Source organism: Marmota monax, unplaced genomic scaffold, assembly GCF_021218885.2.
Source record: "Marmota monax isolate L192 unplaced genomic scaffold, Marmota_monax_Labrador192_F-V1.1 WCK01_AAM20220418_F8-fsc00306, whole genome shotgun sequence".
NCBI lineage: Eukaryota > Metazoa > Chordata > Mammalia > Rodentia > Sciuridae > Marmota > Marmota monax.
The window spans coordinates 466,623-482,130 of NW_026694094.1; the positions used below are offsets into that span (position 1 = coordinate 466,623).

The following is a 15,508-nucleotide window of genomic DNA, read 5'->3' on the forward strand; positions in this document are numbered from 1 at the left end:
TCAGATTTAAAAGATACTAACAATGGTATATGTCACTGAGCTTCTGGTGTTAGGGCAAGGGAGAAAATGGTGGGAGACAAATAATAATAGGAGAATCCAGCTCAAAGAATTTTGGGAATTAGGGTGCTAAGGAATTAACCAGCTCTAATAGTCCTGTCAGAGCAGTAATGCATTGCAAAGTAGGTTTGGGCTGTGCTCCTGAAAGTCTTTACTCATTTTTAAAGTGCCCTCTTCATGTTGCTTCAAAGCATAATAACTCAGTGAGAGTAAAACAATGAGAGGAAAGAAACCTACCAGTGCATCAGCTTTGTGCTTCAGCTTCTTAGCCTCTTGCATGTAATAATCCGCATTGTGAACCCTAAATAAACAAAACATGCTCTTTCACAAACCAATGGTTCATCTGCTCATTAAAAGACTGAATAGTCAAAATGTTTTTTGCTATGAATCCATGCTATATAATGCCCTGAAAAATATAATGCCTTCAAAAGGCATACTAATGCTGCCATTCATATTATAACCAACCTTGAAATAATACTGTAAATGAAATCTGAAGTGCATAATGGCCCATTAGGATTAATAACCACATCCTCCAACCCTAATCATTATAGTTGTCCAAACATATTCCACAAAACCTAATTATAAATCTATGTGTATTTGAGGACATGGATAAGAAAAGACAAAAAAAAAAAAATCCTAGGAGTAAGCACCTGCCTTTGAAAACAGTAACAAAGCTCCATGATTAAAATGGGCCAAAGATCTCTCTCAGAGGGGACAGAGGGGTGTGAGTGTGTGTGCGTGTGTGTAGTAACAATATACTTAGAAGGCTACAGGAGCTGATGCTAAGGTCCTAAGGGGGCACGACACATGCATGGCACTAGAAAAGCCATACTGCCCCCTCCCTTCAATCACCACTCCCAAACTGTGTCCGTGATAATCTGGGGACAACATACGAGTCATCAAAAGTGAGCTTGGGTCTCCGGACATTAGTGCTGCTGCTGGACAGGAGGGGCAGGGCCGCCCATGACGTCATCTCCAGGTGACTGCTATCCATGAGGCCAGTAGTGATAGTAGAGGTGATGGTGGAAATAGTAGTGGTGGTGGTTGTGGTGGTAGCCGTGGCAGTGGTGGTGGCAGTAGCTGTGACAGTGGCAGTGACAATGGCAGTAGCAGTGACAGTGGCAGTGGCAATAGCAGTGTTGGTAACAGTAACGGTGGCAGAGGCGGCCTTTTTTGGAGTGTCTCCCTCCTGGGAAAATGGAGGACAAATAGCTTCATTAAGCCCAGGCTTTTAGAACATCTTCATAAATGCTATGAATGTCAAGCACAGTAAGAAATAAGCCAAGAAAAAAGAAAACAATACACACAGCTTGAGGATAAATAGGTGACCCTGGTATATTTTGTGAGTGCTGTGAATCACCAGCTTTTTTTTTTTTCTATGATGACACCAAATACCAAGCAGGATAGGCACTGAGATTATATAGTACCATAGTCCCATTAGGACACACAAGGCAAATATGTAAACCCAGTGGGAAATGTGAGGTAGGAGGAGAAGGAAGAAAAAAAGAGAAGAGAGGGAAAAAGGGGAGAGGAGGGAAGGACAGGGGGAGAAAGACTAGAATCCTTGAGCCTAATGTGGATATTTTTTATAATACAATAAGCCCAGAAACTCTTTCTAGGATAAATAAAGTTCTCAAGTTACTCTGCAAAATACCAGACATGGTCCATCAAAATACCCAAACACCAGGTATAATATTGCATTAATCAATGCTCTGGTTTACTTACGACTGAAGAATGGGAGTTTCCCACGCTTCATGGAAGTTCATGGGAGGTTCCCAACTGGTGTCTGGCTAGATGAATGTCATGTGAGTATGCCTCATTTTGAAGACTTAGGATGGTGAAAACTCATTTTTACAAGGTCAAAAATGGATAAGAAACTTATTTATTTGGTGGGTTGGTACTGGAAATTGAACTCAGGGGGCACTAGACCACTGAGCCACATCCCCAGCCCCATTTTGTATTTTATTTAGAGACAGGGTCTCACTGAGTTGCTTAGCACCTTGCTTTCACTGAGGCTGGCTTTGAGCTCCCTATCCTCCAGCCTCAGCCTCCAGAGCTGCTAGGATTACAGGTATGCAAGACTAAGCCCAGACTGTCTGAGCCATTTTTAAGTGTAAAGTTCAGTAGTGTTAAGTCTATCTATATTGCTGTACAACCAATCTTCAGAACTCTTTTTTCTCAACTTGCAGAATTGAAACTCTGAACGCATTAAACATCATCTCCCCATTTCTTCCTCACTGAGCGCTTGGCAGCCAACATTATACTTCCAGTCTCTGAGAATAAGACTACTCTAAGGACCTCACTGAAGTGGAATCCTATAGTATATTTTTATTGGTACATCTTAATTTTCCAGAATGGTGGGTTTCATTGTGGCATATTCATGCATACATAAAAATAGAAATTGATCCATTTTACTCCTGAATACTTCTCCTACCCTATCATCCTCCCGCCCCTTGATCCCCTCACTCTACCCTAAGGACCTCCTTTTATTTTCATGCTATCCTTTTTTCCCTCCAGATTTCACATATAAAAGAAAACATACCATACTTGTCTTTCTGAGTCAGACTTACATCATGGTCTGCATCCATTTTCTTGCAAATGCCATACTTTTGTTCATCTTTATGCTTGAATGAAACTGCATTGTGTATCTATACCACATTTACTTTAACAATTCATCTGTTGATAGACATCCAGGCTGGTTCTACAACTTGGTTATTATAATTGTGCTCTGATAAACAGAATTCTATAGTATTTGTCCTTTGATACCTGGCTTATTTCAATAAGCATAATGTCTACAAGGTTCACCCATGTTGTAGCATGTGACAGGATCTCCTTCTTTTTAAGGCTAGATTACATGGCTTCCCTTGTGGGGATAGATCCCATTTTGCTTATTCACATTCCTTTATTTCTAAACCTACTCATCTATTAATGGTCAGCTCAACAAATGTCTCCTCCATGAGGAAAACTGTTGTTTGCCTATAACCAGTAGTGCTTTATCCTCTTCTACCATTCACAGGCCTGTCTATCCCTTTTCTAAGATTCCAATTAACTAGTCACTTTATACTCTAGTCCTTGAGTATAAGTCTTATTGGTCACCTCAGATTGGGAGCCATCACTGATTCATGATAATGTCCCTCTACCCCAGGGCCCAGTGCTCTTAGCAACTGCTGAATGCATTCATGAACACGTGTGCATGCCTGCCTCAGTCAAAGCATTTACTTGAAAGATAAAGGTCAACTATTATTTTTCTTATATAGTGCAAGTTGATTTTTTCTACTTGATCCTTAATTTTCTCATTATCAAACAATTCTTACTACTAAAGCACAATGAGATAAATGTGCAGCAAGGTTAACAACTTACAAATTTTTATGTTGAAATGGAGAAAATATTTTAAAGTTCATCATAGAATTATTCAGCCCAAACATGCAGAGGAACCATTAAGAAACTCCTAAGCCAGTTCCATGTCTCCACTGCCAGAGCCAGAGTGGCCCAGACTAGAGTGTAGGATTAGCCCAAGACAGTGCCACATGTCTCTATGGCCAAGATAAGTGACAAGAACCCCTAACACCACATCCTCCACACACATGGAATTTATTTCAGTTCTGGAACATTTGACTAGAAATGGCTAGATACACTCATAAGCATGCAAATTATGTAAACATGTCATCTGTCCACACTCACTCATGCACTGAGTTAATAAACAGGACTTCATGCCTAAATGGGATAGAAAAAACTGAGAGCACAAAATTGAAAACACTCGTGGAGCTGGAAGGAGCCTTACAGATCCTCTAGTCAAGTTAATTCATTTTATGAACTCAGAGATATTTCATGATCTTTAAGAAAGATGATATATTTCTAGGTACAAATATAGTCATATTTATCATATTTCCCTGGTAGTTTTTAGCTCTTGTGGAAATGACTATACAATCTTGTAAGCATTATCATTGTCATAATAACCTCTGCATTATTTATAACTTTTAATTATTTGTAGCAATATAGTAGGCACAATTATTTACACCACTAATTATTTGTGGCAATATACTAGACACTATACAAAGAAAATTCCCTGGATATGTTGCATGCCCTCCAAAAGCTTGCAGAAGAAAGCATCAGTTGGAGTCTATAATATTAATCACACTTACTATGAAAACATAGGATGAGTACTGTAATTACTGTTTAAAATAGATGGTTTAATTCCCAACATTACAGAGTCAGCATTGCTAAATGTGTATGCAAATATGGAAAATGGCAACTTTATACTATTGCAATTTTTTTTATATAGGTAATGAAGTTTATCTAGACATATATGTCATCTCAGTCACCTTGGAAGATGGAGGACTATAAATTGGGTCCTTGAAGCTCAGAGACCTCATGGACACTCATGAAATGTTAAATAGGGATTTTTGGTTCAGCGAACAAAATGTTGTTACAAGACATTCATTTGATTTTCACTGACTTGCTATATATATTATGCCCAGAGACTAGACACATATGGATGTGACATCTACATATATATAAATGTAGGTGAATATGTTACTTATTAATATTCACTAACAGCACTGTTGCTAGTGATTTCCACAGCTCATGTAGCTATACCCGAGATAAATGAAAAGACATTGTGTGGGGGTGTGAAAATGAAACAAATTTTCAATTACCTATGCTAATCGAACAGCAGCACAGAAAATCCAAAGGACTCCATAGTCCTTTAACTGACTTTAGAACTATCATTGTGTGATTTTAGCAAGATTCGCCTATTAAATTCTACCACATTTAGTGTCAATTTTTTAAAGCAGTTCATATTTGTAATGCTGAGTGGTAGAAAGATGCCACTGAGAATTCCAGCCCTGGTTCAGTAACCTTGGGCATCATATTCCATTTACTTGTTTTTTTTTTTTTCTTTCACTAAGTGATTAGTGCCTACCATGTGTGAGATGATATGGCCAATATTATAGATTGTCTTCCCCAACCCCACAATATAAAGAGACTGGACTAAAGGACATCAAGGCTCTGAGTTTCTGCATATGCATTATGTTTGAGGAAACAAGATGGATAATTAACCTGGAAGGAAAAATTCATCCTGAATTGAAATAACTGTGATTTTTAAATAATGGAAAGTTTCTGTTTTTGAGTACATATGTACACCTTCAAAAACACACTTCTGTATTTTCTCTGTATGTCTTCCTCCCCTCCGCTGTACCATTCCCTCTGGTCCTTTTAGTTAGATGAGCTGGGCTAATTGGTTTCTACCTGACAAGCATAATATTTCTTCCAAGACACTTACATTTACAGATATCCCTTTGAAAGTAGCACAGAATTTGCCTTCACTTCTCTTAGGTTTGGTAGAGGTGATTTGTCCACTCATGGAGATGTTTTTGTCTTGACTGAAGGGACCATTATTGCCACTGACATTTCTGCGACGTGGAGGGTCCTCTGGCAGTGGGGAAAGTGGAGGAGGAAAGAGTTTTTCTTCTTTTCTTCTATTTGCTCTCCTGGATGAATTATTTCTGTGTAAACAAAATGTGTAAGATATCATAAAGTCTTATCTTACTTTATTCTGATGTCCCCCATGATGCTGGTACTTTCAGCTAAAATGGTATTTTAAATGATCAATCTTTCCCTATGGTGATGAGTATATGCAAAAATGTATGCAGACATAGATATCATTTGGATATCTCTCTAACATATATGCGAGAATGAACAAATGTCTTTGAAGCAGAGCTCCATAACAAATGCATATGTCTGATGGGGTGTGCTATAGTATGATATTTGCAACTATTAATTACATTTTTAAAGAAAATATAACACGGACTTTAATACCATTATGTTTCAGGATGGCTCCTACTTGTTTTACCCTAGGGCTTAACTGAACAATCCTGTGATAAATGGCATAATAAACAATAAGTTGAAAGATATTTAAAGAAATATTATGCTTATATATTACTTAGAAATAAATTACACATTAAATACTGTTGTAAGATATTATAAATTTTATGTACAAATTGTTCTACCCTAACATGAAGGCATAATGAACATCTGACCTTAAATTGACATATCAAAGTACTCATGTCCTGTACTTTCCAAAACTCCATTTAAAAAATATTCTTCAGTCATGTTGACACAATACATCTGCTATCTTAAAAGTACTCCCATGCTTTCAAACTGATTTATATGCCCATTAAATGGGAACCATCAAATAGACTGAGACTTCAAATAAAACAGAACAACTAAAATCTTATGCTAACTACTTAACATGGTAATTGGGTCATGGATTTTCATTTTAGTTACTGTCTTAGACTAATCAATGAAGATTACTTGAATTTTAATCTTTTCTTAGACAACTAATATTGCACTGTGCAGCCATTTACTTTTCATGATTATTGACTACAATTTTCAATAGCAAATTAAGCCAACAAGAATTTATGTTTTCCTCTTGGTCAATTTTAGTCACTGTCTAGAAATATAGATTTGCCATATCTCAAAGCAACAAATCAAAGATGAACAAGCATTCAAGTGGTCTGATTTCCTGAAGTAGAAGTCAGTGTAATCTCCTTGTCCCACTTCCACTGTTTTGCACAAATTTGCCAATTGTAATAATATGTATCATCTTCTCTTTTGTTTCATGAATTTGACCTTATGACATTTTATTGTCATGCAGTGAATTAAAATCTTGCTATGAACAAATCACAATGAATTCCGTTTTATGTATAACTATAATGTACAAATTAAAAATAAATCAATAAAATCTTGAGTGTTTCTGCCATTATCTTAATTGATTAAAATTAATATGAAAATATTTGCCAATGAATTTTTACAATTACTTTGCAATGTAGAATCATTTTAAGAGTGTTGTGATGTCTATGAAAAATAATGGTAAATATATGGATTAAAATTCTTGCCCATGATGAAGTTTTAATAATATCAGGCCACATGAAGTGTAATGATTACAGAGGCACCTGATCTTTGGGAAATTAGATATACACATGTAAAGCATTGTTTTGGCATTTATAGGAGGCAAAAGGTTCATTGGTTGTAAATATTCGCCCACTACTTTAAGTTGCTGAGAAGGTACTGGGGAGCTGCTTTTGAGGAGCAACTACTTTACCATTGGCTACTACAATAAAAACCTTCCCACCAGCCACTGAACTGATCAATGGGAACTTGGTGCATTCTATGCAGCAGATCTCATGTCTGGCCATGACTTGGGTCCACAAGGCCTTTAGTGACTTCCTTGACAAAAGATACCCAGGGAGCATTTTCAAGAGACCACTGTCACTGCTATGACTTTCAAGTACAAAAACTGTTGGGTGTGTGGGAGACTCCCCCTTCTCCCAGAACATCATGGAATCCCTTACCCCTCCCCCTCCTCTCCAAAGGGTGCCAAGCCAAGAGCACCAAATTCAAAGGTTTTCTCAACCAATCCCCGCAGGACACATTGTCTACTCTCTGTTCCTGAGTCACCCTACCAATCAGCACCTGCCACATCCCCTATGCAACCCTTCTTAAGCCAGAGCTTGTAAGCACATGCTCTCTTCTCTCTGTCCTCTGCCCTCTTCCTCTTCTTTGTCTCCTCTCTTTACTTTCTCTTTCTCTTTGCTCTCTTCCTCTGCTCTCTCTCTCTGTTTTTTTTTAAGTATATATATATATATATATATATATATATATATATATATATATTTTAGGTGTAGATGGACACAACACAATGCCTTTATTTTTATGTGGTGCTGAGGATCGAACTTGGGTCCCGCCTGCCTGTGCTAGGTGAGCACTCTACCACTGAGCCACAATCACAGCCCCTGCCTCTCCCTTTCTTCCCCTTTGGGCAGCGCCCCAAATAAAATCTCTTGGTTGAATCTCCATCTTGAGTGAGTCACTTGCCTTTTATTGGTGCCCTGACTCAGATGGGACTCCCCTGCTTTTAAGCAGGACTCCCATCTCGCTGGAGATCACCACCTGAGCGGAGACCAATCTGCGCCCATCTTCTCCATCGCCTCCTTCACATCCACCATGGGCCTATGAATTGGTGAGTCCCTCCTCCAGACTCCTAAACCTGCCTAGGCACAATAACAGGGAACTGGCTGGTGGTGTCTCTCGGGGAGGAATACATCCCACCCAGACCTTCACGATCACGGTCACGGTCACGGTGGTCCTCTTGGAGTCTTCCCCTTCCACAGGCCTCGGCTGGCTTGAGAACTGGCAAACCCCCTCCCCTCCTGGAGCATGGGTCTCCTCTTTCCCCCTCTCTGTTGGAAACCCTGGTGCCAGGTGACCCATAGCTCCCAAGGCCCTCCGGGAGGGCCCCTACACCACCAACTCTGCCTCATACATAAAGGAGTTTCAGTGCTTGCTCCAAGCCTAGAGTCTCACTTTTCATGACATTTACAGGATTTTTGGTGACGACCGTATCCCCGGCCTGAGGTCTCCTTCTGATATTTGGCTCGAGTGGGACGCCCCTCCAGTCAACATATCACACCCTTCCTCAGAGCCCCACGAGCAAGCGGGGCCTCCTCCCTGCCGCCCACTCCCCTCTCAAATGCCTCCTCCACAATTTGGACACCGTCAGCCTAACCCCGGAGTTCAATCCCAAGAAATTGATAAAATTCTCTACTCAGGATTGGCCCAATTATCCCTTAGGTAACCCAAACTGTTGGCCCCCTATAGGTCCTTAGACCCGGCCATTTTGCGGGATCTCTTCAAATATTGCAAGCGATTGAAAAAATGGGCAGAGATTTTATATATTCAGGCTTTCTTCCTCCTTAGCTCAAATCCGTCTATCTCTCTGTACCTCTTGCAATCCAAAGTGTGTCCTTTTGGTTTATAAGCCGTCCTCTCTTTCTGCCTCCTCATCCACGGATTTCCATCCAGCCAAGGAGCCTCCACCATATTGTCCCACAAACCCCTCCTCCCACTCTCCTCTTCCCTCATCTGCGCCAGTCCCCGCCCCTCCAGTTCCTCTTTCTTCCTGCCCTGCCCCCACTTCCCCCTGCAGTCCTCCATTCTATGCACAGTCTGTCCAGCCATACCCTACTTCAATTATGGCTCCTTTGAGAGAGGTTACTGGGGCAGAAGGGACCTTTAGGGTCCACGTGCCCTTCTCCATAGCGGACCTTTCACAGATTGGAAACCGCTTGGGTTCCTACACCACCACCACTCTGCTTCATACATAAAGGAGTTTCAGTGCTTGCTCCAAGCCCAGAGTCTCACTTTTCATGACATTTACATGATCCTGGCCAATACCCTTCTCCTAGACACGGGTGTGTGGGGGGGGGGGTGGGGAGTGTCTGGGAACAAGCCCATAATTATGCTGATGAGGTTCATCCAACCACCTGGCCCATCCTCTAGGCACCAAGGCAGTTCCTGACCAGGACCCTAACTGGGACTACAACACTGCCTCAGGATTAGCCCTGAGGGGCTAATTTTCCACCTGCCTAGTAGCAGACTCACATGGGTAGCTCAGAAGGTGGTAAATTTTGAAAAACTCCAAGAAAACATTCAGGACAAAAAACAAGAACCCTTCCACCTTCCTAGTGAAAAACCAGCCTCTACCTCAGAGCAAAGCCTGTCCAAGGAAGGGACATGACCTTTGTCCTTGGAAAGACCCACAGAGCACTCCTAGGCACATTCCCACCCTGCTAAGTGCTTTATCTACAAATAACAGGAGAGATCTGCTGCCCCAGGTGTCCCTGACTCAGTCAGGCTAGGTGGGGACCCATAGCAACCCCCTAGCAGCCACCAATCAGCATGAGACAGGGAAATACCTGGGATGCCAGATGACCCTCCCAGTAGTTTATGGTGGTTGATAACATGTTGGGAAACCATGTAGTTCAGCATGAACACCCCTCGTGGCCTAAACCAATCAGTTCAAATGAATCCCCCTTTTGTACTGACCAATCACCCCTACCCAACTTGTTCCTGCCAGTGAATGTGCTAATCATGTTTTAGAGTTGTTATTTGATTTTCCCGCAGTGTGTGACGATTTGCTAAGAGATGCTATGATGTATGTTGGGGGGGGGGGTCCCTGCCTTCTCGAAAGAATGTATAAAACTGCTGCAAACCCTGGGCTCCGGGCCTCTCAGCGTCACCAGTTGCTGTGGAGGACCGAGCTAGCTCGCAATAAACACCTCTTTGCTGCTTACATCGATCTTGGTCTCTGGTGGTCTTTGGGGGTCCTGAATTCGAGCATAACACTAGATAAACTGACTAAGATAACCAGCAATAACTAATTTAGACCATGAGACCCTGATGGCAGACAGCTCTAATTACTGACTTCTTCTCCCAGATCTATCCCCACATTCGGGCAAAACTTAAAAACTGGAATGGAGACCCCTGACCCCTCAGACTGAAGTCCTGGCTACAGCCTTTAAGGTGTACCACAACCGGGATGAGAAGGCCAGAGAGCAAAAAATCCTGATGCTGGCACAGGCTCTATGGGGACCTACCCCACAGGCCCCTTCATTTCCAGCCAAACACCCACCACCCAGGATGGCCCCTGGGCCCTGTTTAAAGTGTGGGACAGAGGGACACTGGGCACGAGAGTACCCAAATTCCAGGCCACCTACATGTCCATGCCCTAAATGCCAATTAAGGGGTCACTGGGTCATGGACTGCCCTGGCCCAGAAGGGGAGCCAGATCAGCCCCAAGCCCAGACCTAGATCTTTTGGGGTTGGCAACGGACGACTGAAGGGGCCTTGGGACTCCCTCCCCGATGACCACCATCACCTTTCAGGAGCCCAGGGTCACTATTATGGTGGATGGACACCTGATTAACTTTTTTTTAGACACAGGGGCCACTTATTCAGTCTTGAGGGCGTTTTGGGGACCCACTGTTCCATCCTGTTCCCCCATTGTCAGGATAGGGGGACAAACAATCCTTCCCCTGAAAACCCCCATGCTCTCTTGTAGGTTTTACCACCATCCTTTCTCCCACCAGTTTTTGGTAATGCCCCAATGCCCCATTTTCCTATTGGGAAGGGACATCTTAGCCAAATTCCATGCCTCCATCACACTGCACCCCAGACTTTCTTTTATCCTGGCCCTTGCAGAAGCAATCCACATGTCCATGGGCTCCCTTCCTTCTCACCCTCCAGAGGTAAACGCTCAAGTTTGGGACACTTCCACCCCCTCTCTGGCTCACTGTGTCCCTGTCAGAATTCATCTTAAGGACCTCAGCGTTTCCCTTGTCAACCTCAATACCCTCTTCCAACTAGCAGTCTTCAGGGCCTACAGCCCATTATTAAGGACCTATGGTGCAAGGGCTTAATAAGACCTACCCACTCCCCTTACAGCACTCCAATTTTGGCTATAAAGAAACCTAATGGACAGTACCGCCTTGTACAAGACCTATGAATTATTAACGAGGCAGTTAGACCCATTTACCCTCTGGTGCCAAACCCCTACCCCATCTTCTCTTCCATTCCTTACTCTTACTCCTACTTCTCAGTCATCGACCTGAAGGATGCCTCCCAACACAAAAACAAAAAGGGAGGAATGTTGAGTGTGTGGGAGACTCTCTGCTGAAGTAAAGTTTCCATCTTGCGAGAACATCACAGAATCCCTTACCCCTCCCCCTCCTCTCCAAAGGGTGCCAAGCCAAGAGCACCAAATTCAAAGGTTTTCTGGAACCAATCCCCACAGGACACAGTGTCCACTCGCTGTTCCTGAGTCACCCTGTCAATTAGCACCAGCCACACCCCACATGCAACTCTTCTTAAGCTAAAGCTTGTAAGCACATGCTCTCTTCTGTCTTCTCTCTGTCCTCAGCCCTCTTCCTCCCTTCCTCTCTGCCCTCTTCCTCTTCTTTCTCTCCTCTCTCTACCCTTTCTTTCTCTCTGCTCTCTTCCTCTGCTCTCTTTCTCTTTCTCTCTGTCTCTCCCTTTCTTCCCCTTTGGGCAGCCCCCCAATAAAATCTCTTGGTTGAATCTCCATCACAGGTGAGTCACTCGCCTTTCAAAAACAGTTTTGCATTTTAAGGTAGTTCTTTAAATGGGCTAGAGGAGGACAGCAGACAAGGGAATTACATTACCACTATTAAGAGATCACTCAAAGGTCCTCCTGATAGGTTAAGTCCTTGAGAAGGGCAGGGTCTCAGCAAGACCCTTCTGTTGGATGATGGGGAACACCAGCTATCATAGTCTGATGTAGCATCTTTGCTAAAGTTAGAATATTCATTTACAAAAGTGTTGTCACAGAGACATTTGTAAGGACTTAGTGTGAAGGATCAGAGGCACAAAGGATCAGACAAGGCTTGAAGAGAGGATTCCCAAAAGAAGATCTCTAAGAGACCTCTCTTTAATTCATTCTTCACATGTCAGTTCCAACATGTGAATTTGTTTGCTGAGCATAAGGGCCTGATTTAGGCCCTCCCTGAATAATGAATGCTCCCAAGGAAATACAGCTTTCCTGCCTATTAGAAAAGCAGAGAAACTAAAAACTGGATTAAAACCACCATTTCATGAAAACAAACTCAAATCACTAGATATTTACTTAGTACTCTGTCATCTTTCTTCCACCAAATGGAGGAAGTAAAATATCACTCTGCTTACTAGTAAGGAGACTAGCAGTAGGGAGTAAGGGTGGTAGCTCTGTCTCTTCCTTTTGCCTGGGACTGAGAAACTAAGGCCACTGCAGCTATGCCATTTTAGTCCTTCCTCTTGGAAAGAAGGAAAGCTCTGGAATGTCTGTTTGACCATCAAGGTCTAGACTTCCTCATATGCCTGGCCCACCATGAGAGGAAGGGTATCAGCTTGCTCCCCTGTAAGGATTTTCAGTTGTGAGAACTCCAAGTATGTAAATGGATGCTTCAGAGCTACTTACACCAGAGAGTAGAGACATGCCTCACAAACAGCCATGCATCATCAGGGAGAGGGTTGGCTCTGGGTCTATATCTCATGGTTGTATAAAGGAAATCTAATGGTAATTGGGCTTTTCCTACCTTTCATCTGAAAACAAGAAGGATCTAGACCAATGTGAGCTGATAACTTATTTCCAACATCTGATCTGTGGCAGATTGATGCCATATCACTGATGTTAAACAGTAATCTGTGAAATCAATTGTTAGCAGCAGTTAGCCAGATTGCCTCTCTGCTCTGGGCTGCTAATAGGCTCCAAAACTGGGCTGTGATGGAAGTAATCTCTAATGTTGAATGAATTTATGGCAATAATTACCCAGATGGAATGGTTCAAGTGGCTGACATGATTGTTAGTTAAGTGATATTTATAAGACAGAAAGTACTCAGTCACAATGCTTGGAAGAAACAGAGGGCAGGACTTTTGGGGGGAAGGCTGATGCTAACTGAGCAAGGAGGGTACAAGGAGGCACAAAGAAGGGGGAGGTGCCAGCTTGCTGGAATTAACATATCCATCCCTAAATTTCTCTCCCTGAAACAGAACTGCCCCAGGGGAAGAGCAAGTTCCCTCCTGGACAGCTCATCTCTCTGGCCTCTCCAAACATGCCATTCCCCTGGCTGCTGTTTTTCAAGCTTTGTGTTAACATCCAGTAATGACATAAAAAAGCAGCTATGTCATTCTGTGAAGACAAAGGGGTTGTTTCTCCAGGGAAATTGTTTAAATCACCCTCAAAACTGAACCTTGGCCAGAAGCAGGTGATCTGGTTATAGCAATAGGCATCTCAATGCATTCCTTTTTCAATTCGCTTTTTTACCTTTCACTTATTGTAAAAAGCCCATATCACATGATTTTGGTGATAAATATGAGTTAGAATAATGAAACATTGCTAAAAAGCTCTTAGGCACCCAAAACCTTTCCATTCTTTATTGTATTCTTGTTAGACCATTGATCAGGAACAGCTCTCAGGACTGAACTGAGTGACTCATATTCTATGCCTTAACATTCCTCTAGATGGTATGCCCCAAATAAGTCCAACTGGGGCTTTGTAAAAGTCAGAACTATTATGCGTAGACATCACACACAGGGTAAACTTACTCTCTAGTGTTGGGAGGCTTGTGGGGTGGGGCTGGTGAGATGCAAGGGGGAAGCAAGCAGATAGTGGTGGCTTCCTCCAGGCGTTGCTTCTTCTCAGGGATTTTCTCTGAAACTTCTGCTGGCTTTGATGGAAAAAAGAATATACAGAACTTGAAATACTTGGTGCATTGAGACAAGGATGTTTCACACATTAAAAATGAACAAAATAGACAGCTTCTCGTTTAACTTCTAGATTAAGTAGGGGAGTTAAATGTGCACCTTTGATCAGACAGAAAAGCAATCAATCTAGTCCTACTGAGAAGTTGGCATGTGAGAGAGGTAAATGGTGATATGAACCTCTGATTAAAGACTGGCTGGGATGGGAATGTCATAACAAAAGTAAAGAGGCTTTATCATTTTTAAACATTTCTCTCATCAATAATGTCTTCACAAATGAGTACCTATGAAACTAACACTATAACTCTAGCATGGCATAAATCCCATCCAAACACCAATGGCATTGTGGTTGACACATAGAAGCTGGTCCTAAGACCAACAACATACAAGGAGCAAGGAAATTGAGGCACACACAGGCATGCCTCTGGACATTTGCATGTGTTGATTCTGATGGTACATTTTCAAGCCTGGTTATATCACTCTCATGACCAAGAGAGAAGCATCCATGGCAGGGCAAGAGGCCCAGATCTCTTGTTCCTTATTTTGGAATACTCTCATTGGATATATTAGTGCATGACTAAGAGATAAACCTTCTGCTTTTCAACCCCTAAATTAAAGATGAATGGAGACTTAAATCATCCTTGCAATATCCGATTCAACAGACAAATATTGGCTCTGGTTAGCCTACAACTCATTGAGGAATCTGAATCATTTCTGACATACTAAAGTCTCTCCTGGAAAGACAGAAGATATGGGGAAAGGTCTAGGAATCTCTGTCTAGCTACTGTGGCAGCTGTTAGAAATAAGTTGTTGGAATATCACTGACACAATGTTATTCTAAAATAAAAAAAAAAATCCTGAGATAAATCAGGACAAGCTTATTGGCCACAAACTCAATTCTCTGGAAATATTCTAAACAAATGGATTTCCCCTTTTTGATGATACTTTGTTGTCCTAGAATTCAGCACAAACCACCTATAGGTAAGGTTTTCACAAGGCAAGCCTCCCACAGTGGTCAGTGATTCTAGCAGGCTGGGAAAAATATATGTCTGGTTGGAGCCAGGATACTGCCAGGATAATTAGATTGTGTTACTCTTTGTCCAGAGAAATGAACAAACTTAGAGGATGCATTGGACAGTGTGGCTAGTCCATGAGATAGGAGCAGCTCCTGGAACTGGCTACCTGGGGAAGGGAACTCCATATATTCTTCTTTCCTGATCATCATAACCTCTCATGTACCATGCTGGACACTCTTGCCACTGACTGCCAAACCCTGGTCATTCCCAGTGTTTCATCCCTGGTCACGTATCTAATATTGCATCTCCTCTAGAATGTATTGTTGCTTTCTCCAAAATA

At 42.1% G+C, this 15,508-nt stretch overlaps 1 protein-coding gene across 4 annotated transcripts in view; it reads right to left on the minus strand.

Annotated features, from left to right (window-relative positions):
• Positions 1 to 15,508, minus strand: part of Aff2 (ALF transcription elongation factor 2) — a 490,132-nt gene that overhangs the window by 25,571 nt on the left and 449,053 nt on the right. For all 4 annotated transcript variants that reach the window (XM_046465080.2, XM_046465079.2, XM_058585757.1 and 1 more), the window contains 4 exons: positions 13,997 to 14,118; positions 5,339 to 5,561; positions 951 to 1,246; positions 295 to 358 (listed from right to left, as the gene is read on the minus strand). In XM_046465080.2, coding sequence (XP_046321036.1) covers positions 295 to 358; positions 951 to 1,246; positions 5,339 to 5,561; positions 13,997 to 14,118 — 705 coding nt within the window. The remainder of the gene's footprint in view (positions 1 to 294; positions 359 to 950; positions 1,247 to 5,338; positions 5,562 to 13,996; positions 14,119 to 15,508) is intronic.